The 27,155-nt window shown below is 43.0% G+C and overlaps 1 protein-coding gene across 8 annotated transcripts in view; it reads right to left on the reverse strand.

Annotated features, from left to right (window-relative positions):
• The window catches only part of LOC308333283 (protein sidekick-2-like), a 454,209-nt gene that overhangs the window by 94,281 nt on the left and 332,773 nt on the right, over window positions 1-27,155 (reverse strand). For all 8 annotated transcript variants that reach the window (XM_080789577.1, XM_080789573.1, XM_080789576.1 and 5 more), the window contains exons 5-12: window positions 19,722-19,855; window positions 13,163-13,274; window positions 11,287-11,477; window positions 8,745-8,828; window positions 8,147-8,341; window positions 3,546-3,662; window positions 2,647-2,814; window positions 1,581-1,683 (exon numbers count right to left, since the gene is read on the reverse strand). In XM_080789577.1, coding sequence (XP_080645703.1) covers window positions 1,581-1,683; window positions 2,647-2,814; window positions 3,546-3,662; window positions 8,147-8,341; window positions 8,745-8,828; window positions 11,287-11,477; window positions 13,163-13,274; window positions 19,722-19,855 — 1,104 coding nt within the window. The remainder of the gene's footprint in view (window positions 1-1,580; window positions 1,684-2,646; window positions 2,815-3,545; window positions 3,663-8,146; window positions 8,342-8,744; window positions 8,829-11,286; window positions 11,478-13,162; window positions 13,275-19,721; window positions 19,856-27,155) is intronic.

Raw genomic sequence — 27,155 nt, forward strand, 5'->3', positions numbered from 1 at the left:
TAATTTACAAGAAGTCAACACAATTGAAGAATGTAGAAGAATTGTTATTTTGACCAAGGTTTTCCTGTTATCTCTCCTATGGCACCAGTACCACATCAACGCAGCATGGAATTGTGCGCAAAAACTCATCCGACAGAAATATACAAAATATTCTTAGTCTTGTGTCTGAGAGGCTAAATCTCATCAATGATGATTTCCTGTTTTTCCATAGAAGTATATATTTGTACGTCTTTAAAGGCGCAGTGAAACGGAAATGGTGAACAACGTGAAAATGGTGTTTCCACATGAAACACCGGTCTGAAGTTTCTGAACCAATCAGAGTGTCGCATCCCTTCAGGCGATGGGACGGTAGCTAGGGACGGTGGCTAATGCTATGCGCAACAGCGTGGTGTTGTTTGTTTATAAATCAGACGGTCGCCCAGCACAACCAGTTTACTGTTATGTGGCTTATTTCTACCCTATAATGTTTTCAGAAACATATTTTAGCGTGATGATTAAGTTGAAACCGAGTAATACACTGTCTGAATGTTATCTTGATTGGAAATAAAAACGGAGAAATCTGTAATCAGAAGCAGCTGTGTTGCATGGATGCGCAGACATGGGGAATTAAACATGTGAGCTTCATTTTTATTGGCTTTTATCGATGTGTACCTCTACACGTCATCACGCAGCACGTTTTCGTTTTAATAAATAAATAATACAATCGTTTTTATGGACCTTTGATATAAAAACACACAGAAATGAGAATTTTCCCATTGTTTTGGCATCCATTGTTAGGTATGCCCATATGATGACCACGGATATGGTCTAAAAGTGTGAAAAACTTATTTTTCATTTCACTGCGCCTTTAAATGTTCTGATGAATTGAAAATGGAGGACCCTGATGTAAACAAGTCTTAGTGTTTTTCATGGTTTCGTCCTCCAGTTTTTGTATTGGCCTGTGCTTTCGTTTGAAATACTGTGAATACAATTTTCAATCAATCAATCAATCAAATTGTGGTTCGTTGCTCAAATGCCGAAAAAATAATGATATGAAAAAGGTTGAAAACTACTGAAGTAGGCCGTTCATTTGTTGATGAACAAGTATGGAGTATTGAGTATGGAGATAAGAGGTTTCTGGCCAACATGGACGGTATCCCTCTGAGAGGACCTGGCAGATGAGGACAGCTGCCATCTCTCCTCCTCGCTATCAGTTAACGTGCTGAGCGGGCTGGATCTGCTGGCAGCTAGCGCTAACACCGCGTCCACCATTACCTCCTCAAAGGAAACTCGTATTCCATTGGCTTAGATCAGACGGCAAACGTGACGATTTCTCGGGAGGGCCGGGGGGGTGGGTGTACTGGAGTAAAAAGTAAGTAGTAGTTGGAGTTGGAACGGAAGTAGTACTGAAGTGCCAATGGCAGGTTCTCTGAAACTTTGGAATGTCACATCTGTAGATGCTAATCCCTGGTAGAACATGAAGTAACAGCGTGCAGCTTTATTCACCACCAGTTTGGCGAATGACACGCGTGTGTGTGTGTGTGTGTGTGTGTGTGTGTGTGTGTGTGTGTGTGTGTGTGTGTGTGTGTGTGTGTCTCTACCTGACAGTGACACTGGGGTCGTGGGTGACACCACAGGTCAGGACAGCCTTGGTTCCCTTGATGACGCTCTGGTCCTGAGGGGGCATGGTGATGCGTGTGCGAGCTGGAAAAAGGGGAGGGAAATCGTTTCAGCTTGATTTTTATAAAAGACAAAAAATATACAGATAGAAAGATAGAAGCATTAAGTACAAATTCCACCCCACTCAATAATGGCTCTTCCCCAAACCCATGCAGCTCCCGCACACCAGCCACCACTAAAAGGACGAAATACATCTATCATAATAATCACAATATAATAATTCAAATAAACGTAATCAAAAGTTCAGCAAAAAATGTATACATTTCATCAACAAGAATCCATAGAATCAATAGAATTAACCCCTCCCTGCAAGTCACCCTCTCATAGGCTTTATGGAAAAAAACAGCAAAAGAACAAATCCTACTAATGATCAAAAGATGGACATTTCATAATGCAACATATGCTATTAATAATAATACATATGGGTTTTAGGTATTCTAACGCTTTCAAAAATGTATATTTTCTTCCTGACTGCTGGGGTCAGAAATTTGTCAACACCTAGCCTACATTACCCACACATAAAGGCAACATGCCAGCCTCGGTTTCTAATGAAAGAGGTGAGCTTCGCTGATATGATGTTTCTGTGTATACTGGGAACTCCATGTGTTGTCTTGTCTATTACTCCCGATTTGCATTCACACATTCAGAAGTCACTAGGCATTTCAAGTTTGAGGGCAGCCGACAGCCGTTTCTGAGTGGGAAGAGCGAGAGAGGCCGCCTGGGAATTGGAAGGTTGCCGGTTTCGACGCTCCAACGTTATTTATCTTCCTATACCTGTCCTCCTTTACCTATCGTCTGTCCAAAACTGTTACTTTTCAGGATTCAAATTGAAAAGTAGCAGATCTACAAGATCAAGACGCATGGCTTCACACCATGTTTCAAGCTTGCGGATGTGATACTTTTGTGTGATACTGTAGTAGGATCAAGTACACACACACACACACACGCACACACACACACACGAACACACGTCCCGCGTGAGCTCACCCCAGACGACGAGGTCTGCGGAGGCCTCGTCGATGCCTCTGGAGTTGGAGGCCATGCAGGTGTAGGTCCCGGCGTCAGAGATGTGGGAGGGAGAGATGAGCAGGCTGCCTGACTCCAGCAGGGTGAAGCGAGGCAGCTGCACAGAGCCACTGGCCAGCACCCTCTCACCTGCACGGGGAGAGACACGCAGCACACATGATGCTATACTGTGTGTATGAGGACATTGACTCATGTTCATTATGGTTGAATGAGAGACATTGGACATTAAAAGGGGAATAAAACCCTATAGGCTGATTTGTAGCTTTCCCGTTCGTGTTAGAGACTACAGCAGATTAATAAAGTTGGGTTAAAAACTAGTAAGCACCAAAACCATTGATAATGAGTTAGGTTTTCATAGGTGTCAATGAATGTCAATGAATATACAATTAGCATGATACAGTATAGATATACACATGCACCTAAAGTCACCCATTAGCTGTAGCTGTGTTGTTTATGCAGCCTGTCATTTGTGTTTTTTTACAGGGATATACAGTAGGTGGTGAGCATATGGTGGGAAAAAAGGCATGTGGTGAAGTTAAAGATGGAGTGCCACAATCTTTGTATTTTTCCAGTTTTAATGTGTCCATGAGGTGACAGTACTTCATTAGACACCCTGGAGTCGTTTTTATGTGCAATGGTGTATTAACTTTGTAGGGTTGTTAGGGTTTCTTCCTGGAGGCTGAACCCTTGACAGTCAAACAGGCCAATGAAATAAACAGTAATATAGTGACATCACATTATCAGCCCCTCCCCTCCCATGGATCACGCTTGCATGCGGGTCCTTGTCTGAGACAAATTTCTTCCTCCGGAGACAAAATAAAGCTACCTTGAACCTTGATGTGGGTGTGTGTGTTCCGTACCTTTCTGCCAGGTGATAGCAGGTCTGGGAGCTCCCGAGGTCTCGCAGTGAAGGATGACTGACATGCCGTCAATCACCGTGCTGTCTGAGGGTCCCGCAGTGATGTTGGGGGCGATGCCTGAGGGGAACGCGCACACGCACGCGCGCACACACACACACACACGCACACACACGCACACACACACACACACACACACACACACACACACACACACACACACACACACACACACACACACACACACACACACACACACACACACACACACACACACAGGTGAGATCACAGGGAAGGTAGATGGGGCTGCAAGGCGGCAAGAGAGAGTGGAAACATGTGCCACACGCTCAGACACATAACACTTCAACATCACCACCAAGGCTTTTTATTGTCTGCCTGGAGGTTTGGTTGGAGGTTTTGCAGGATTTTAACGGTTCCAGTTCATTAACAGTTCCCTTTAAAGACTCCTACAGGGGGTTCCGAATTAACCCTTGCAGGTCTGTAACTCTGAGAGTGTACAAATGGAACCAAATGAACCCGTGAGAGTGCAAGCTTGGCTACACTCTCAGAATGATGGTGGTCCTTGACGATTAAAATGTTTGAGAACCACCGGTAAGTGAAGTCCACATAAGCAGCTCTGACTGTGTGACGAAAAACGGTTCCAGAATCGGTTCCAAAGGTGTACCAGGGGCCCTCGTAGACCACCATCACACCTGTGCTCACCAAAGTAAACCTGCCACAAAGAATAGTCACACCAAAGAAACACACACTCAAATGTCCGTGTCCATTTGTTCCGTTCAGCACAATATAGGGCTGGAGTTGAAAGCTGTGCAGCAGTGGCCTGCCGGCCTGAGTATCTTGTAATCTAAATCTGAAAAGTAACTAGTAACTGGCATTACTTAATCTGAACTGCAGCGGAGAGAGAGAGAGAGAGAGAGAGAGAGAGAGAGAGAGAGAGAGAGAGAGAGCAAACACAAAATGTGTGCAGTGTTTGACAGATATATAGGAGAGAGAGAAAAAGAGAGAGGGGGAAGTAGAGAAGGAGTATGTGAGTGTGTGCATCTGTGCGCGTCCGTGCGCGCGCGTGTGTGTCTGTGTGTGCGCACACGCGCGTGTGTATCTGTACATCATCCTGCATATAGAGACAGTTGTGCCACATGGGACATACAGAGAGAGCTGCTTTTTATCTCCTCACCTCTCCCATGTGTTTACCTGAATGCGCACAACACAGATGTATAGGAACGTATAGAAAGAGAATATAGCAGAGAGAGAGAGAGACTTACAGTCAAATGCGGTTTATGTGTTTGAGTTAGGACACACAGCCAGGGAGAAAGGGAGATGGAACACGCACGCACGACGCACGGCCATAAATCAAGAGCTTGGTGGTGTGACACAAACAGGGAGGGAGAGAGAGAGAGAGAGAGAGAGGATGATGATGTGTTCAGGGAATGGAAGGAGAGAGAGAATGGGTGGGAGGCCAGATGAGATGAGATGCACACAGAGAGACAAAGGCACACAGGGGGGCAAAGCACATAACTAAGTTTACTCAAGTACTCAGCAGTGGTGGAAAAATGTATTTGGGTAAACGTATAGAAGTATTGGCATCGACATGTACTTAAAGTACCAAAAGTAAAAGTACTCATTATGCAGAATGCCTCATTTCAAGTTTACAAATGTATAAAGATCTTTTGAAAACAGATCTACATCTGCTATTTTCAAATGGCCGAAAAATATAAAGGCCAAAGGGCTAGGGCCACTACAATTATATTATATTATATCAAGAGTCATCATGGCCCTTTGAAGTGTTAACTCAGTGGCTCGGGAGGTAGAGTGGAAGGATCCAAAGTGTCCTAATTGCTCCCGATGAGCAGGTTAGTGCATCGCATGGTTTCCTCCTCCATCGGTGTATGAATGTGTGCGTGAAGTGAATAAGTGAATGTGAAATCCACAATCATTGTAAAGTGCCTTGGATAAAGGCACTATAAAAATGCACCATTTACTGCTGTAACACTGCTAGGATGTTTCTCTCATGGCAGATCCTTTAACAGTGTCCGTGTCAAGTTTGGTGCAGCTTTGAACAATTTTATACTTTTCTATTCAAAAATGACCGATCTACAAGCTCACAACCTTGAGCGACGCGCTGTGAGCTTGCAGTTCTGCTATTTATTCACAAAGTTTGACACGTTTAAAAAATAAAGTCGTTCTAATTTGGTTAATGCCACTTCTATTGTACTTTTAGTCAATGAGAATTGTGAATACAGGACCTTTATATTTTTATATTGTGGTATTGCTCCGTCTATACGTACACATAACACATCTTAAATAAATAAGAAAAAAGAGACAGAGAGAGAGAGAGAGAGAGAGAGAGATGTAAAGAGTGTTATCAGATTGGGTGAAAATAGATAACCCCAACGCAGTGTGGAGGGAAGGCGTGGGAATAAATGGAGACAGACTGCAAGAGGATTACACGTCAGGAAGTTGGACTGAACGGACGCGAGGCCAGACTGAAATTGCTCCGTGATTTCCACACCACCGCAGTGACAGTCTCTCATCAATCACCCCCACCCCCCTCCCATCCAGTGTTGCCAGATTTAGCGAGAGAAATGAGCAACCAAGTCTATGAAAACAAGCCCAAAAGAAAAGCGACTAGGGCTACTGCTATTTGGGAATAGCCAATCTACAAGCTCACAACGTGTCGCGAGAGGCAAAGACTAGCCGATCTACATGCATTGTCACAATGCCTCGCAATAGATCCGCTGTTTTCACAACATTTATCTGAAGACTTTACATTTTGTCAAACTAAAACAAACGTCTCAACTCCTACAATTTCAAGTGCTTGTCAGCGTCCCTGTTCAAATATGATTATTTTAGGGCGGTCCTCTGTTCAAACATGATTATGTTAGGGGGGGGGGGTCCTCAATCTGTTCAAATATGATTATTTTGGTGGTCACGGCTTGAAAACGTTGAGAACCACTGAATTACAACAAGCAAGCTTCAAGAAGTCCTTCTTGAAGCTTGCACTCCTACAGTACATGCAGATAAATCCAATACAAAAAGTAATCTTGCCTTTAGAGGAGTGAGAGAGGGTACTTCATTTCCTTAACAAGATATGTAATCAAATAACAGCGTGGGCTCCCTGTCCAGCCTTTTAGCCATCGATACTAAGTTAATGAAGGGCTATTCACACAAGGCTTAAAGGACCATTCACACTAAGCTTAAAGTACCATTCACATCATCACGCACGGTAGCTCTAACTATAACGATAATTATGTGAGCGTCGGCACTGATGAACGATAACAGCACCAAACGCACACTGCACAGCACAGTCCAGCTGTGTCACACAGAGGGAGAGAGAGAGAGATCTCTGTGGTGCTGAAAGACTCATGCAAAGTGCGGTTGCGGGTTCGAGTCCACTGTGGTCCATCCGGTTTTGTCGGGGGGTCTATGCAAACACAACTGGCTCGTGTTTGGGGGAGGGATGTCCGGGCGGGGATGTTGATATTGGTCATTGCGTCTACTCCTACGGGCGGCACCTGTCAACAGGGACTGTTGTCCGTTGCGCCCCCAGGTATGGCTGTCGCCAGAGGCATAACAACTTTTTTTTCTAGTAGAGGGAGAATGTATATATACTGTACAGCTTGTTTCAAACTTTTTATACTTGTACATTACCATGACTTTATGGTTTTGGGTTCCAGTACTAGCCTGCATTTTACTGTATAACACTTTCTAAACATACTGTACTGTATCTATACAAAATAAAATAAAAGCACTGCTTGTTCCTCGATGTCTTCTTATCTTGGCTAACTTCATTGCTGTACCCGAGAAAGAAATTCACGATGGTTTATTTCTGCCCCACATAGTTTGAGTCATTGTTATGCGCTGGGTCAACTCATTTGATGTACTAAAGTACAGTATTTAGGCAAGTTCTTTTTACATTTTTCAATACTTTTATTCTACAACTTTCGATTCATTTTGAACTTATTTTTTCCCCATGATGCTGATACTTTTAATCGAGTAAATGTTGTCCTCACAGTGTCTCTCTATAATTCACAGTCTGTCTCTCTCTGGACAGACAGAGCGAAGTGATGTGGAAAATAATTGGGTATAGGAGTGCTGAGCCAACGCTGCGAGTCAATGTCAATGTATTTGGCACACATTAGTATATATAAAAAAGCATATCATACGCTCCGATGAAGGCTGTTGTGTAGGCGAAACGGTGACCTGTTTCTTTTCCATATCTTTGTGTGTGCCAAATACAGTAAATACAGAAAGAATCGTCTCTGTCAGGTGGACAAAAGTTACTTTTCAAAGTTCAGCTCCAGTCCAAACGTTCAAGCTTGTGGATCTTCTCAAGCTGGTTTCTGCCCGACAGCAATAATATACTGGCCATATATGATCCCCCCCAAAATATTGAGAGAATGCCGATGTCATAAATATGATACCAGTGGGTCTCAAAGTGTCCTCGAGTGGGTTCCAAATGGCCCCGTACGGGTGTGTAACTCTGAGAGTGTACAAATGTATTTTACATTTACTCTCCTACACTCTCAGAGTTAAGACAAAAAGACGAGACAAAAAACACCAAAAAAGAAGACATGACGACTTACTGGTGACGGCCAGGTAGGTGTTGGTCTGGACCTCTCCGGCAGGGTTCCTGGCGAAGCACTGGAACATGCCCGTGTCGTCGGGCAGGAGGCCGTTGACCTGCAGGCTGCCTCCCACCAGGACCCTGTACCTGGGGGTCTTCACCGGGCTGATGGCCACCGCGTCCTTGTACCACACGATGTCTGGCTGGGGCACACCTGAGGGAGGGAGGGAGGGAGGGAGGGAGGGAGGGAGGGAGAGAGAGAGGGAGAGAGAGAGAGAGAGAGCAGTCACCACACCATAGCAGTGTTGATTTTGAAATCAAATGTTGATGCCGTCTTTGATGTATAGTCTTTATTTTCAGTGTTTCTTTTCAGTGTTCATGTATTTCTTTTGCCATTTTAGCCATCTGAAATGTTTTACTTTTAGTCTAGTGTCAGTCCACTGAATATCACGAGATTTTATTTGATTGAATCTAGTTGATTTTGTCGAGTAAAACTGCTTTTTTGCTGTTGAACTGCAAAAATGCAGTAGTAATGCTGTTTTTAAAAATCGAGTTCAGCGGGAGAAAAGTGTCATTTTTCAAACACTTTCAAGAAGGTATATAAAACCCTTGCTCACCTCGCGCCTGACAGGGAATGTCTACCACCTTCTCCATCTCTGCCGTGATGTGCTTCTCTGGCTCCTTGATGAACTGGGGGGGCTCTGAGGGAGGGAGAGAGAGAGAGAGAGAGAGAGAGAGATAAGTCAAGTGATCACACATACAGTATAATGGGATTGCACTCTGATTGCATTACGTGTGAGCGGATACACTTAACACTGCAGTAATCACATTTCAGATACGTGTGTAAAGAGATGGCTTGATGCACGTTTTGAATGAGGAATGGTTCTGTGAAGTGTCCATTGTTACGACAATCCATCCAGCGGCTGAGGATGTATTATTATTTGCGTATACTTTAGTTTAGAATCATCTGAAATGATCTACTGTACCTCTACCGTACCTCATCGGCCTTGAGCAACCTTGTGGATTTTATTATATAACTTATAACAAATACATTTCCAGCAGGCTGTCACACAAACCGATCACATGCTCTGTGCATGCTCTGTGCGTGCGTGTGTGGGTGGTTACCGCGCATCACGCTCTGCACATCAAAGTGCTTCAGTGGGGTATAGAAATGAAACATGGAGTAAATGCAATTAAACGGTTTCTCCAAGCAAGCCATTGGCTCCATCATCCACCCTTTTCCTTTGAAGTCAATGTCAACCAGGGGTGCATTAGTTAATCAAACTAATTGAATAAATGAAATAAACTAATTGAAAAGAATACTGACAATCTATGATGTAATACAATATTCTATTAATGATTTATCCCTATTTTGGGCATGTAGAAAATTAAAAACATAATAAAACATTAAAAAAGATTAGTGAAAATAGCTCAGAAGCTTGTATCGGTGTGATCGGCTATTTTCAGCATTTTTGCACAACAAAACGAAACACATACGGTACGTACAGACTTATAGCCCAAATGTGCCATAGTACCAATGTGCTTCTTATTACAACATGATAGTGTTTCTGCATTCATTAACTCAGTGCCCAAGCTATCCTGAAGACAACCTGGAAACTGGCAGTTCAATAATTGGGTCTTTATCAGTGTGGTTAGTGCTTTCATCATCACACATTACAGTACATGAACCACATAAGACCATTATAATGATACCCTAACCCCTAGAAGAACATTAGAAGGTTTTTATACGGTTAGTATTTTTAGCCAGTATATCGTCTCTGTCGGGGAGAAACCCTGGTTTTTGGCATAAAATAATGAAATGTTTCCGTTTCGCAAAAGTAGTGAAAATAGTTTATCTACAAGGTCAGCTATTTACACCAATTGTTAAACACTGTGTGTCTGTGGGTTTTAGAAATATTGAACCATTGTAGTGTAAGTGTTAACAAGAGCTTACTGTGACTAAATGATAACTACATTGGATCACAGGTTCTTTTTTTTAGTTTTTTTGGCCATAATGGCCATAATGGCCTAATACAGAGGTTCCCAACCACTGATACAAGTACCACTAGTGGTACCTGAGCCCCTCTGGTGGTATGCAGAGGAGTCGCCCAAAACAGAAGAAAAATACAAAAGTGTAATCAAATATTGATAATAATACAGGTTTCGTCGTCAGCTGCAAAATTGGCTTGGGAATGGAACAAAAACAATATAATTCAAAGAATAAATTACATTTTCCTCCTGTGAAAATAGCTTAATAATAGGATGGGGCAGGTATACGCTCCTGTATTTTAACATCAGTTATTATGTTATTATGACTGTGTGGTACTTGGTAGAAAATAGTTGAGAAACCCTGGCCTAATATGCAAATATGGGGCAGGTTTGTCACCAGAGGCATTTCTTTTATCCTCTCCTTGGAAATGCCGGTTCCACACAGAGATTCCAGACTGATATCTCACAGACAGTTTTTTATTCTGGCCATGAAAGGCTATATCCAGTATTCTTACCCTATCAGTGTGACATTGTCTGCTTTTAATGGTACATTTTTATATTGTACCTTTATCCAAGGCGCATTAAGATAACCCATTCGCACATCGATGGCAGCGGACACCATGCAAGGCACCGACCTGCTCTGGAGCAGTTAGTGGATCATTGTCTTGCTCAGGGACACTTATTATGGCCATTTTTGTATACCCCACCAATATACAGGCAAATATAACATAATATTATAATATATTATAATATTAGGCAAAATTTCATCATACTTTAAGTAGCATGTGACATGTCAAACTAGGGGGTTCATGATAATATTCCAAGCATTAGTTTTGCACGAAAAACACTCCTTGGCCTAAATGTGGCCATATCCACTAGGCCAAGTGTTCTTCGTGCAAAACTGATGCTTGGAATGGATTCAGAATCATGAAAACCCCATAGTTTGACATGTCACATGCTACTTAAAGTATGTTGAGATTTTGCCTGATATTGGTTGTCTATGGTGGGGTATACAAAAAAGCCCATAACTTCTTTTCGCGATATTTCCGGCAGAGCAGACCTCTCATTCTGTAGACCTTAATGACCAAGTGAACAGAAAAAAACACAAATAAAAAGTACGTCATGACATCACAGGTGCTGGCTCCCCGGCTAATAGGGACCTCTTCTTACCTAGCACGTGCAGGAATGCCCCGGCGCTGACCGATGGCACGCTGCTGCTGCGCAGCACGGCCTCACACTCGTAGTATCCGGCGTCGCTGACCACGGGGCTGAGGACGGTCAGCCGGCGGTTGAAGTCGCTCAGACCGCTGGACACCAGCACGCCGTTCTTACGCCACGAGATGCTCAGCTTGATCAGAGGTCTGAGGAGAAAGAGAGCATAGATTTAGAGGGGGCATGGTGGCGCAGTTGGTAGTGCTGTCCCGTCGCAGCTAGAAGGGTCCAGGGTTCGATTCCCGCCGGGGACGCTGTGGGTTCATTCAACCTGGTGTCCTATAGTTTCATTATGTTGTGCACAGACCAGTGTTGAGACTAGAGAGCAACTGCAGTTACTGTAGGGTAGGCTAGCCAGAAAAATTGGAACGTACTAGAGAGACCGGGAAAATAAATGGATAAATAGTCATTCCCAATAGTGTGGGGACATTCAGAGTCAGACCCAAATGACGCCCTCTCCAGTGTCTATGACACAGACGCTGATAGACGGTAGTATAGCGCAATCTCTAACTTTAACAACATAAAACGCCTTAAGACGAGTATACTAGATTCTGTGTCTGAGAACTGGATTCAAATCTTGGCTAGGAATGTTACATAGTACAGCTTTGAGCGAAAGTACTGGACTGTACACCAGTGTTATGGGAAAAGGCAGTATTTTGTGATTCGTGTGGTATAACAAATCTGTGCACTTGACTCTCTCTTTCTTTTGCTTCTTTCTGCCTGGGAACTAAATAATACATGCTCTCGCCTCAGGTATATTTTACTTGGCAGGAGGTAAGATGCCTCTAAACACCATTTAAACTCTGATAGTAAAACAAAACTTTTCCAAGCGGAAAAACAACTGAATTCCATTTAGGTTTGGGGTGACAGCCCCTCCAGGCTGTTCAGGCTGACACTGAATGACATTTGGCCGTCTACGCTCCCCCTGCCAGCGGGTGGAAAACCTTGTATGTCTAAAAAAGTAAAAAAAACAAAACAAAAGTAAAATAGTGAAAATAGTTGCCGATCAACAGACGCGTTGTGAAATCAGCTATTTTCTCTACTTTCGTATGAAATACTTTAGTATGATGAAGTACTAGGGCATTCATTTGTAAAAATAAAAAACAAAAAGGTTGGACGTAAAAAAATGGTGTGCCTTTAGTGGACTCAATTATCCACAGTTAATTATAACATGGCACAACTGCTCGACCACCTTCTTCTATTCATGCGTCAAATTATTAATTCAATTTGTTTCCTAAACAATGGGTCTGGAGTGGACCCATCAAATCATTTCCGTGGTTCACGAGTAAATTCAAATTCAAAACATTCAAAACAATCAAAATAGTTCCACAAAATAAAATGAAAAAATGCCAAACTACAAGGTCACAACGTGTTGTATATCGCAGCGTGTCGTGAGCTTGTAGAAAATGCCAGGCTGTAGATCGTGAGCTTGTAAATTAACTGTTGTTACAAGGACAGCACGCAATTAGAAATAACTGCACCAGAGTTAGCTGCAGGCAGCTCATTTAGCTGTTGTCCCTGGGCAGGTAGAGGAAAACAACCACAATGCACAACAGTCCATTAGCGAAAAGAATCAATTGAATGACAAGTACAACAAAAACAACTATATATATATATATATATATATATATATATATATATAAAAAGAGGCAATTGTTGGTGTACAACTGGGCATACTACTACGTACATACTGTAGACGTGGTTTGAATGTCTGATGTTTGTGGGAAACCAGGAAAGCATCCGTGTGTAACCACTTAACTGACCATTGTTTTATACTATTGGCTATTAGAAAAATATAAATGCAGGTACAGTTATGCCCGTAGATCTGCCTTACCTGGCGTTGGCCACACACTCCATGGTCACCTCGGACGTGCCCGTCACCACACTGGTGTTCCTGGGAGGGATGATGATGGTGGGGGCGATGGGGTCCGCCGGACCACCCACATCTACAGACAGAGAGAGACAGACAGACAGACATTTAGAATAGATGACTTATGAGTGCAGTCTCGTGTAGCCATACAGTACAACCATTCCACAATCTCCTTATGCTATACACTGTATATAGTCAGGAACTACACCTCCCGAAATCTGAGGCGGCAGGAAGCAGCTATATTATGATTGCTATGATTCATACTGTAAAGACGAAATGGAAGCGGGAGCCTCGTCATATCCGCTTTATCCCTTGATAATATCCAGAGCTTCCGTTGCTCCAGACCGTATGACCGGGAAGCATTTGAACATTGTAGGAGGCTAGGTAGAGTGACAACGACCTGAAACAGGAAGTAGAGTTCATGGCCATATTATTTGATAGACAGGGGAAATAACAGACATTCAATTCAATGTCATTATAGGGTCAAAACAAGTCATCTAAAGACACTTTACATACAGTACTGCATACTGTAAGAGCAGAGACCACACATTGTGCCACCCTGAGCAAGCAACTTTTTTTGGTTTCGTTTTTTGCTTTTCTGCATTATTTGATAGTTGTGTGAAGATTGACAGGAAAGAGGGAGAGAGAGAGACACGCAGCAAAGGTTGTCATGAACGGGACCCGAACACGCAACGCACTGTCAGGCCAGAGCCTACGTATATGTGGCATGCGCCTGGACCACTAGGCCAGCGGGCGCCCCCGCAAGCAAGCAACTTTTTGCGACAATGGAAAGGAAAAAAACTCCCCCGGACCATTCGCTGGAGGAAACGTCAGGCAGACCCAGGATCTTATACAGTGGGCGGCCAACTGCCTCGACTGTGTCAGGCCAGGGGAGAAAGGGAGAGAGGGGAGAGCGCTATACTTTCGCACACCACTGTGCCCAGTGTGCAACCACCTTTAGTGCGTGCGGTATATGCAATGCATGCATGTGAGTGTGCGTGGCATTGTCACCGACTGCCCACAGTGCCCAGCCTCCTCTAGCACAGAACAAATGAGGCGCGTGTGTTACTGCACGTAGGGTAGGCTAGCCAGAATGGTCATTTCGGCGAGAGGCAAGCATGCAGCGGCAGCCACTAAATAAATAAATAGACCAGTCATTCCCAATAGTGTGGGGACATTCAGACCTAAATGGCCCCCTCTGCAGCGCCTATGACACAGACGCCGATAGACGGTAGTATAGCGTGATCTCTAACTTTATCAACATAAAACGCCTTAAGACGAGTATACTAGATTCTGTGTCTGAGAACTGGATTCAAATCTTGGCTAGAACAGGAATGTTACATAGTACAGCTTTAAGCAAAGGTATTGGACTGTACACCAGTGTTATGGGAAAAGGCCGTATTTTGTGATTCGTGTGGTATAACAAATCTGTGCACTTGACTCTTTCTCTATTTTGCTTCTTTCTGCCTGGGAACTAAATAATACATGCTCTACCCTCAGGTATATTACTTGGCAGGAGGTCAATATGCCTCGAAACACCATTTAAACTCTCTGATAGTAAAAAAACTTTTCCAAGCGGAAAAACAACTGAATTCCTTTAGTGAGACACACATGTATGTTAACACTTTAGAAAGGTGTAAAGGTGGTTGCACACTGGATGCGTTAGCGGCGTTTTTCCGTCGGTTTTCCGAAAAACGTGTGTAGTGTGCAACCACCTTTATTGCGTGCAGTATATGTAATGCATGCGTGGATATAAGTGTGCGTGGCATTGTCACTGACTGCCCAGCCTCCTGGAATCTAGCACAGAACAGAGTGTGTGTGTGTGTGTGTGTGTGCGTGTGTGTGTGTGTGTGTGTGTGTGCGCGTGATAGATTCGGTGTATTCTTTGGGCAGCACCATACATAATGCTTCCCATTTCGGTGAGAAGAATACAAGAAGTCTATAAGTGTGTGTAAACTCTAAACTGGCTTCTTGTTCAAGTCAGTTATTCTGTGTTTATGTCATGCATTTCCAGATGTTTAGTGAGCAATGTTGACACACTGTACACACATCGTGTTCATTATTGTCTCTTCCAGTCAGTGATCACAATCTACAGATTACAATCTTATATGTTGTTGCTGTCAGGGTGGAAACATTGTATGTCCGACGTAACCTAAACCATTCCTTTTGTAAAAAATAATGAAAATCGCCTGTTTTGCTACTTTTGTGCAACACTCTTGTATGATGAACTTACTAGGACATTCATTCGTGAATAACAAAAACAAAAATGGAGATACAACATCCAAATAAAACCACCCCAATTGTATAAGTTAATGTAAATGTAGTAATGTAGTAAATAATGTACATTCTCTACCATACATATTTATTCATACATTTTTTACATAGTGCTACTTTAACAAGAGCTTGTGACCAAATAATAACTATAGTACATTGGAACACTTCTTGTCTTGCCATTTCCTGAAAAGTAACAGTTTTGGACATAACAGGTTTCTGCCTGACAGTGACGATTTGTGTGTGTGTGTGTGTGTGTGTGTGTGTGTGTGTGTGTGTGTGTGTGTGTGTGTGTATGTGTGTGTGTGTGCGCGTGTGCATGCGTTGACAGGGAGATGAGGTGATTGGAGGAGACAGCACCATGACTCCTTAACCGGCCAGCCGCAGGCAAGCCTGGGAAGATACTGCAGGACACACAACACAGCTAAAATGTGTGTGTGTGTGTGTGTGTGTGTGTGTGTGTGTGTGTGTGTGTGTGTGTGTGTGCGTGCGCGTGCGTGCTAGCCGCTTGCGCGTGTGTGCGTGTTCGCATATGCACATACAGTAAGGGGTGCTTGTGGTCCATATGTCGCGGGCAGCACCAGAGACAGGGCTGGGCTGTGGCGGAAGTGAGGCCGTGCTGGACGCGTGCTGGACACGTGTGTTGTGTGTGCTGGAAAGGTGTCGCACCCATCTGCGATAAACATGAGCTGATCTGTCAATCTCCCAGCATGCCGCAGGAGTGCCCTTGCGGCAACAACCAACCAACATGTCAGCTTCAGCTTGAAGTGGCTGTCACAGCTCTCTATCTAACACACAGTCACACAGTCACACACACACACAGTATGTAGGAAAAGGTGTGTGTGTGTGTGTGTGTGTGTGTGTGTGTGTGTGTGTGTGTGTGTGTGTGTGTTATAGCATCACTATGTGACATTATCAGTGAGTACCTGGGAATGAGCTGTCATGCAGCACATCGCTCGCTGACAATGCAGAGGTGGCAGCCAAAGCTAAAAGCAGCTTCTGTCTCTCGCTGAGAGACAAAAACGACGTTTTCTCCCGCAATCATTGTTGTTGGTGTTGTTTTGTGTTTTCTCCCCAAAAAGTTTAAACGTGTATAGGCCCCGTCTATACTTTGTCATGACAAAATACCCAAAAATAGCCGATCTACAAGCGATATGGCGCGTCGTAAGCTAGTATATAGATCGGCTATTTGGACTATTTGGACGGAGTGCTCAGAGGTGACCCACCTAGAACGATGGTTCCCAAACCAGGGGGGTCTCCCAATTATTTTGGGGGATCCACAGATGACTAGCTTAATGTGCAACTCATTCAACAGTAAACAAACCAACATATAAGTACAGCATATCATTATCTGGACATTTCTAAAGTTACAATTTAAGGACTTTTTAGACCTTCTCAGCTCTTTTACGAACATAATTGGCCAAATATTACATGACAAAGAGACAAACATTGTGAAAATAGACAACTACAAGCTTGTAGATCGGCTATTTTCACAATATTTAGCTGTGGAACCGAGTCAAACTAAATGTATTACCTCAAGTCCAAGTGCTTGTCAGGGTGGGGGGTCCCCAGACAAATTATTTCACGGGGGTTGCGGCCTGAAAGGTTTGTGAACCATTGACCTATTAGAAGAGGGGCTGCCTACACTTATGTCTTTTTTATTATACTGTATGTGGAACATTTACATTGCCTGTTATTTTTTTCATTTTTATTTAACTGAATTACTTATTATCATTGTCTAAATCCGAAATTGTCATACAAAAATGCCTAATAAAAACAGTATTAAAAAAAAGAAGAGGGGCTGCCTGTCCTTTCTGTCCAACGCATTCTCACTCAAGCTGTCAAAACAGAACGCCGCTGGTGACGGATTTGACCATACGGCGCATGACGTTTCAGGGGTACACTCGGGACATTGCATGCCGAGAGGGGTTCTGTCTCTGTCGGTTTTTTCTTTTGTCCTTATTTTCTTTCCAGATGTTTAAAGTGCAGCATTTTACACCGACAGTCCCGAGCACCAAGAGTTATGTGAAAGTGCTGAGTCTCACGAAGTTCTCTGAGAGTTCCCCTCCCCTCCCCTCCCCCTCTCCCTCTCCCTATACCAGGATGGGCTCATGGGAAATGCAGTGTCAGGGGCGTCCACTGCAGGAACAGATGCTGCTGCCGCATACAGATACCGACACGCACGCACGCACGCACGCACGCATGTGGAGGATGAGGATCCCTCCCATGTGGCTATTCTAGCATCTAGCCTGTGTGTGGGTGTGTGAGTGCACGTGCGTGCGTAGTGCGTACACATGATAATGCATCTGTGTTGTAGCATGTAAACCCTACAAAGTGGTGAAAAGTCTAACTATATTATTTACTCAAGTACTGTATTTAAAGCTGCACTAGGTTTCTTTCCTCTTCTACTATAGAAAGTGTTCTCAAACCTTTCAGACGGGTGGTATAGGCACCGCTCAAAAAGGTCTTAACTGTCATTATATTTGTAACTTTAGAAATGTGCAGACACTTCACTGTATGTTGGGTTGGTTTACTGTTGAGTGAGAAAATAATGTTGCACATTAAGCAGCCATGCGGAGGTGTGCTTGTGATGCAGTTTCTTTGAGCATTTTGGTACATTTTATTTGTTGTCCAAATGATTTACGTCACGTTTCTGTTTCCGTTTAATATGAACGTTTGTTTATCCTCGCTTTATATGTTTATGTTCACTACTGTAGTTTGACATTTCAATTTTTTTTAATCAGGTCTTAAATTTAGATTTTGAATGCCTGCAAGAGTGCAGAATTAATCAGTGAGAAAGTTCAACTGACTCGTCTTTGACAGAAAGGAGTGATGATGGCATTTACAAAATTGCCACCCTAAAATGCTGATGTCCTCACAAGTATATTAGACAGGAATACAAACGCTGCATGCCTGATTTAATACTCAGTTGCACGCCGGCATCGCCCGCCGAAAATAGCGATCTACAAGCTCACGACACGTTGCAAGCACGTCATTCTCCTTACTAGTATTGTGATACAACGTGCGTATAATGCGTGTCACGGTTGCAGCTCAATTATAATCAACTTCAGTGTTTGTGTTGCGTCTTTGTGTTGTGAGCCGCAGGCTCCGTCTGGCTGCCTTCCTATTATTGTCAGGGTGTTAATACGTTAGCTAGGCGACTGACTGACTGGCGGACTGACTGGCTGGCTGGCTGGCTGGCTGGCTGGCTGGCTGACTGACTGACTGACTGACTGGCTGGCTGGCTGGCTGACTGACTGACTGGCTGGCTGGCTGACTGACTGACTGGACTTATAACTGTAACAGAGTATTTCTACATTGCAGTATTAATGCTTTTAGTTACCGGTAAGTAAAAAATGTGAGTACTTAAAGTACTCACATTTTGACTGCGTCCGCTCCGTCGGGCAAAGCTATAAGGACTGCAGTTCGATACTGAAAAGTGCTTGATGAAGTTAAGCTGGACTCGCACACCGGAAAGCCTTTTTGAACCCCGGTAGCATCAATCACAACAGGCCTTCAGAAGACAGAAGTGCTGTGCAGAGTGCCCCCAGGGCACCCGGAGGCATGTTATTGTAGTTCTAGACAACAGATAAACAGTACCATTCAAAACAGCACGACAGAAAGTCCAGCAGTCGGTGGGGATTTGAGAATGGATAAGTGTCTGTGTGCATTGTGGAAAATCCTGAATTGCCTACTAGCAGAAGAGTCCACAAAGAAATAATAAATAATGCTTTGAAATACAACAATTTTCCATTGCATTTTACAGAAAAAGTGAGAGCTTTATCTTTAGCATTAAAAAATGTCTTGTATTTCATTGTTGTTCTTTTTGTGTTAGTAGCCTACTGATTTTCTTTCCATGTACTTTTCTCTGTCCTTTGAAAGCTTGTGAAAAAATCAAATAAAATCAAATAATACAAAATAATAATAAAAAAGGTTCAACTAAAACCAGATAATCGTCTCTCGGGTGGAAACCTCATACTGTATGTCCAAAGCTGTTACTTTTCAGGATTGAAATTCAAACGTAGCAGATCTACAAGCTTAAAACTCATTTGCATATCTGCTTTTTATACTTGTGTGTGACGATGTAGTACGATCAAGTAGAGCATTCATTTACATAACTAAAAGGCTATGCCCGACAGCAACAATATATTTTGTGGATGCATGATGGGAGGCTTGTTTGTATTATATGGTTGTGTCCGTGTGTGCGAACGCGTGTGCGAACGCGTGTGCGTGCGTGCGTGCATGCACTCACTCTCCACAGACAGGGTGATGGGCTGGCTGGTCTTGTTCTCTCCGTTCTTGTCGTTGACCGCCTGGACGTAGTAGCGCCCGGCGTCCGGGGCCACGGTGGACAGGATGACCAGCGTGTTGTCCAGGGTGATGGCTCTGAGGGGACACAATTATCCTGTTAAGACCTCGCGCCAGATTCTACAAAATGCCTTCCAAATCCTGACAGTTTTCTGAAAAACGTATCAGTGGTGCTCAAACGTTTTCATGTCAAGGACCCACAGAATGATATGGATTTGGCCGCCGGACCCCCTGCATCTGAAAATATGTTGGTCCAGGGAACACCCCAGAAGCAAAGATTTGAGTTAAAAACGTTTGCTGTGAAATAATTTATATTCAAAGATTTGCACACATTTTCACGATTTTTCAAAAATAACAGATCTACAAGCTTGTAGCTTTGTATGATCATGTCGCTGTCTTCCATTGACAATGAATGGTATAGCTTGTAGCTTTGTATGATCATGTCGCTGTCTTCCATTGACAATGAATGGTAGCATATGTAGCTTTGCATCTTCATGTCGCTGGCTTCCACCGCAGTAGGCAACACAAGACAGATACATTTTGGAGCAAAGAGATACAGCTAAATCTTCAAAAGTAAAAAAAAAATCTAAAATAAAAAGGAGTAAGATAAAGGAAGCTGATTTAAGTCACAGAGGAGACTTAGAGTCTACCCTGGCTGACTGCACTTGGGCCAACCGGGATTTAAAATACTTTGTTTCCAAAGATTTCTGCAAAGCCATCTCAGGTCCTGGCGACCTGAAAAAAAGTATAGCAGCACTGGTTACAAACGACAAACCCTGTGCTTTTTTATCATCTGCACTGAACGAACAATGTTTTGCCTATACCAAGAGTAAAGGAGTAGTAAAGAGTAAAGTACAATACTATAGATCAGCGGAAACTGACCATTGACCATTACGATATATGCACACCACAATGCTGTGGGCAATAGTATTCCTCAACCAGTGGCAGATGAAAAAGATACAAAGATGCAAACACATGCATCACCCTGCTACACAGCATATTTTTTAGCTTGAAATCAGATCAACTTTTTTTTTTAGCTTTGTATCTTTCGGCTGTATCTTTGTATCTTCATCTCGCTGGCTTCCATTGAAAATGCATGGTACTGTATCTTTGTATCTTGCATGCTTTCCTCCGACATCGGTGTGTGAATGGGTGAATGTAATCCACAATCTATGTGAAGCGCCTATCTATGTGAAACACCTCAGTAGGATTGTGAGAACGGCATCAAAGATAGCCGGAGTAAATTTCAGTAGCCTGGATCAAGTATTCCAAAGACAGGTGCTTTTAAGAAAGCCAAGTGCATTCGTATGGACAACTCTTATCCCCTCAGCTCTGAATACAGGCTGCTCCCTTCTGGCCTCCGCCTAAAGGTCCCTGGGGCCACTAGTAACAGATATAAGTTATCCTAAAGGTCCCTGGGGCCACTAGTAACAGATATAAGTTATCCTAAAGGTCCCAGGGGTCACTAGTAGCAGATATAAGTTATCCTAAAGGTCCCAGGGGCCACTAGTAGCAGATATAAGTTATCCTAAAGGTCCCAGGGGCCACTAGTAGCAGATATAAGTTATCCTAAAGGTCCCTGGGGCCACTAGTAACAGATATAAGTTATCCTAAAGGTCCCAGGGGCCACTAGTAGCAGATATAAGTTACCCTAAAGGTCCCAGGGGCCACTAGTAGCAGATATAAGTTATCCTAAAGGTCCCGGGGGCCACTAGTAACAGATATAAATGATTGTCCTTTGTGCCTGTATCTATCCAGGCCTTAAATGCTGATATGAGGAGGTGACTTTGTCGCTTCTTGTATTTTTAATATACAACTGTTCTTGCAAGTGATGAATTCCAATGCTACACTGATAACTTGAACTGACTTCCTGTTTTATTGTTTTATGTGTACCCATGTGTCTTTACTGTATTTGATGTGATTTATGTTGTCTGCCTGTTATGATGCTTTGCTGTACAACAAATACCCGTACGGCGTACGGGTCCATTTGGTTTCATTTTACGCTACAAACAACAAACACGTTACAAAATGGAGATAAAAGGTTTCTCCCCGACATAATCAAATTGCTCAACTAATGCAAAAGTACCTCAAAATTGTACTCAAGGACAGTACTTGAGTAAATGTACTTAGCTACTTGTAGGAACATTGCAATTGGGAAAGGGGGAGGGATGTGTACGTGGGCGCACACGCACACACACACACACACACACACACGCACGCACACACACAGGGACCCCCAAGTTGAGCGGTGCAGATCATTGTTTACTCGTGCACGGCTCATTTGAGCAGGCAACCTGGAATACATTAGGCGTTTATGGACAAAAATCACTTTCTGCCAAATAGCCATTAGTTAGTCACGGGCCACGGGCAGGACAGGGCCACAAAATAGCCAATTAAAAGTTGTTGTTTTTGTCAGTTTTGGCGGCGAGCTATTACTGCTAAAGGTCACACAGCAAGAGCAAAGGCTCCAGAAGGACGGAAGAGAAGACTGTCAATATATGTTCACATGGTAAATCTATAGACTAATGCTGCGTGAAGAGTGTGATTAAAATGTGGATTCAGGTGTGCTGACCGTGTGAGATCAAGTGGAGTGTACACATACAGTAGTATAATACATGAATGCATGCTGCGTCAGCACCAATTAAGCTAAGGTGAATATTTTGGTTGAGTCACGTCGTCACGATGCAGTTCCCTTCAATGTGTGCGTATGGATAAACGCTGTCCGTAGGAAATACCATATTTTTAGTACTTTAAGTTCCATATTTTGTTTGTATACTGTACATAATAATGTTAGGACCACCATAACTGTGAGAGCATACAAATGGTCCATTTGGTTCCATTTGTACACTCTCCGTTACATACCCGTAATCATTCAGGACTAGCTATTTATGTCTTTCTGGTAATATTATTGTCTTCTCATTTGCATGAATGTGGTAATAATAAAATAAAAACATTACGTCCACTACAAGCCAGCATGGTGATTACCCCTGGTTCTGATGTTGATCAGACAAACTGCTTATGTTGACAGATACATTTTAGAGCAGAGAGATACAGCTAATCTTCAAAAGTAAAACAATAAATAGAAAGGAGTAAGTGATTAAAGTCACAGAGGAGACACAGAGTCTAGCCTGGCTGTCTTCCTGGCTCGAAAAAAATCGGCCCATGCGGTCCTTTGTTATTGTCCGTCAAAAATGCAATTTCGTTAAAGGAAATCCTCTAACGTGGTAGAGGTCATAGGTTAGCGAAGAGTGCCATTTAGTGTACAACCACTGAAAACACATCATGACGAGAATCTCATCATTGGCACGCAATGAGTTAACTTATACACTGCAAAGGATGACTTACACAACAGTTTTGGCTTTTGTTTCATGTCAGCAAACAGCAGCATCTTTGTTTACACAGGAGTTGCAGTCCCAAAGGAAAACCAACTAGAGGCGATCGCTAAATCACTTCCTGATCCGCTCCCCGTTTATTTTTTTCAAGGATATGGATTTACTGCATCTCCTGTGTTCTTTTTTTATTTTATTTTATTTTTGCTGCAGTGTTTTCAGCAAGGCAAAACTCAGGAAATGGAATATATAATTATTTTTCCATGTCGGCGATTGACAGCGTTTCTTAAAAAGGTAAGAAAAAAAAAGAAAGCCTTGTAGATCTGCTATTTTCAAAAGATTTTCATAGATTTTAAAATTTGAAATGAGATATTCTGCATGAATAGTACCTTATACGTTTGGTTAAGTACATTTTGATACCAGTACTCGTCTTTTACTTAAGTTGTAACAGAATATTTCTACATTGCCGTACTGATACTTTTACTTAAGTAGAACATGCAAGTATACTTTTTTCCACCACTGCAAGGTTGTGCCGATGATGCTCCAGAGAGCCAGAGCCTGTATATCAATCATCCTCCCGTCACATTGTGACATTTTGATACGGGTGCCAGATGCGCAGCTGTTTGTCTCGGTCTGCCGCTGCGCTCTGACGAATCAATGTGAACGCGCTGCGGCAGTGAGTCTGCACCTGAGACGCCGGTGTACAGTTAAGCCTCTCAATATATGAGCACATCATTATTTATACCATCACTCCCACTACTATACCCCCTGTGTCAGGGCGTTCTTTTGCTGTATTGGATTCCCCATATAGGCAAATCTTTGAATGCGTCATATAAGAACTGTGTTCCAAAAAGGTTTTATTCACATGGATATTATGAAGCATCAACTGAGCCGACGGTAGAAAAATGTACTAGGCTACTTTATTTTAAGATTTCATTTTTTCTCCAAACAAATCAAATTTCAATGCCGAAAAGTAAGGTAACAGTTTTGGACATAGGCGGTTAGGTTTGTTTCCCTGCCATCTAACCGCCTTTCCCTATAATCCACAGGAGAACCCCCCCCCCCCCCACCCCCCACCAGTTAACCCAAGCTGCTTATAAAGTCAGCAGGGGGTCCTATAGCTGCAGGGTGCCGGAACAGAGGATAGAAAAACATTCACCGGGCACACACAAATGTGCACTCTCATGCAGAGAGGAGGTGAATATGCATGCGCTTAAAATTGCACGCACACGCATGCGACCCCATATGTGGATGTTAAACAAGGTTGTCTGCGGACGCCCAGGGGTCCTTCAGGAGGTTCCAGTAGGGGTCCCCAGCAAAATTCATTAATACATACAATCAGTTAAACTACATTAAAGGAACATTTTATACTTTCGCTTTTGCAGAAAATTCCGGTCACGATCTACATTCTACAAACAAACTTGTGACAGTGACAGTGGTATAAGTGTGTCTGTGAACTTTTTTACAAAGGTTGAACCAATGAAAAGTATAAAGAGCTGAAAACAGCACTGAAGGAACAGGCACCCGGCAGACAGGGGGCCCTTGGCGGCGACTTATGATCCACGGTAAATATTTAATGTTCCTGCTCGCTCTGTGACATCCTGGACGACCCGCTGCCATGAATTATGGATCCCCTCCGGGCCGCACGGCCGGGGGGGAGGGGGTTTGGGGGGGGTCTGGCGACAGGGGTGGACCTGGGGACCTTTTCTAAAACCTAGTGGGCGAGGTGGGGGAGACTCTCGCTATAGGCTAGTCTGTGGGGCAGATTGCAGAGCACCAGTGTGCGGACAAGGTCTTCCCCCCAGTGGTGCTTGGGTCAAAGTAGGCCTATTAGCGATTCTGTCAGGCACAAACCTCTCCGTATTTGAACTTAGCAGATCTACAAGCACAAAACGTGGCGCGAATCTACTCGTTTCGAGCTCGTCGATCTGCTACTGTGAATCCTGAAAAGTAACACTTGGACAGTTTTCCACCCGACAGAGACAATCGATATAGCCTACTCCTGATCAAAGTTTACTCAACTACAAGTGAAAGTTTGTCAGATTTGTACTTGAGTACTAAACTTATTGGAGTTGGCCTACTTGCTTTTATAAATAGATGTATCAAAAGTGCATGCTTTAAAAAAAAAAAGAACAATCTAAAAATACCTAATAAATGTATGTATGGCCTTACTGTGATCTTTGGTCCTCCCCAAGGGGGGCCCAGCCCCAGACCACAGATTGGGAAACACTGTTCCTATATACCCCCCCCCCCCCCGCCTCTCAGCATCTGTCAATGTGCTTCCTGGGAACGGTGACTTAGCACGTAGCGGGTGTGGCGTTGGGATTTATCAAGCCACAAAGCTGAGAAATTAGGTATGTGTGAGCACGCTCTCTCCTCTCTCTCTCTCTCTCTCCTCTGATGCCAGGCTCACTTCCTGACACTGATTCTAACCCGGGGTGGCATCAGGGCCGGCCGTGAGGTGGGCGGCAGGCGCCAGGCGTTGACAAAACAAAAAACTGAAACAAAAAACGATATAATTAATATTCATATAGTTAACACTGAAAGAACTCGGGTTCCTCACTAATTATCAATGAATAGATAAAACATCACCATGCCAAATGTCATTTTGAACTTGTCTGCAAAAATACTATGATTTAAATTGGTATCTTTAGTAGTTTGTTCATTGTTTGATCTTCCTGTGTCATTAGTTGTTATGACAGCTTAATTCATCCTTGTATGATGATTGTAGTACTGTTCGCCATCTCTTGTCTTGTCCCACCTTTCTCAATAACATTTTCTTAATCCAAAATACAGCTTTTGATTATGATGAACTTTGATAAAAGGTGCAACTGTTTTGCTCCACGCACAAGAAAGTAATGTCTCCTGTCAGCCTACTGTCTGTCCCTTCAAAAAACCAATAAAAAGGCGTGTGCCGCAAAAAAATATATATAAAAGAAAGTAATGTCAACTTCATGCACTCCTAAATGACATATAAGCATGAGCATTAACGGACCACTTTTCAACCTACGTACCTTCATATAATTGGTCCTCACTAATGTTCATGATAAAATGCAAGTGAGACCACATTTTCATGACAAATGTTGGTCATGAACATGGTGTTTACTAAAATATCTACAAACACGTATTACACAGAAAAGGGTGTCCTAAACATCATTAAAATAAGATCTGGTTGCAATGGGGCTGAAGTGGCCCTTTTAAAACCTTTTTTTTCTTCCAATAATACACAATAGAGCACTCATGGCAACAAAGTCACAAAGTGCTTTACATAAAAAAGAGTGAATCAAACAATTAAATGTCAACATCTAAACCCCTTGGACAAAAACAAGCAATAAAAAAGATTACAACAACAACAGGAAACCAAATGACACCCGCTATCCTCATTGTGGAGCCTATAGTGTCGCTGTCAGACGGAAAACCTTTTATTTGCATTTCTTAATTTTGTATGTGTTTTTTTAAAGTGATTTTAAAGTGAGTGGTGAAGCTTTACTTCGGAGTACAACAGTATTGCGGGTAGACGTAATAAATAGCCGATACAAGCTCACAACGATGCGAAAGATTGAAGATTGGCAATTCTTTTTTGAGCTAGTGAAAGCAAAAGTGGTCAAGTGTGTCGGTGGATGCTGTAAACATTTAACCAAAAAGAGCTTGTGACTATACAATAAGAACTACATAGCATCCATTTGAACAATTTTTTTTCCCCATTTCCTACAGAGTTGTGGTTTTGGACATAGGCTACAAGATTTCCACCCAAAAGTGACAATATACAGTACTATGTTCGAAATGAACAAACGAACAAATCACTCCATGGTGCCCAGGCTCCAACTGTGTAAAGTGCTGGTGCTGCCAGACTGTTCCCTTCCCTTCGCTGGGAGTGAAGCTCCCAGACTGGGAGGGCTGCATATGGCCCAGTGCATGCAAACAATAACACTGCTGCCTGGAAGTACTCACATTTCTGTCTTTAGTTAATAGTTAAGTAAAAAGTAGCAACACCACAGAAATGCTCTGTTTCATGTACAGTAGTAAGGGTTGTCTATTTAGTATTTTAC

The sequence above is a fragment of the Protomyctophum bolini genome, assembly GCF_963924005.1.
Source record: "Protomyctophum bolini genome assembly, chromosome: 18".
In the NCBI taxonomy this organism is placed as follows: Eukaryota; Metazoa; Chordata; class Actinopteri; order Myctophiformes; family Myctophidae; genus Protomyctophum; species Protomyctophum bolini.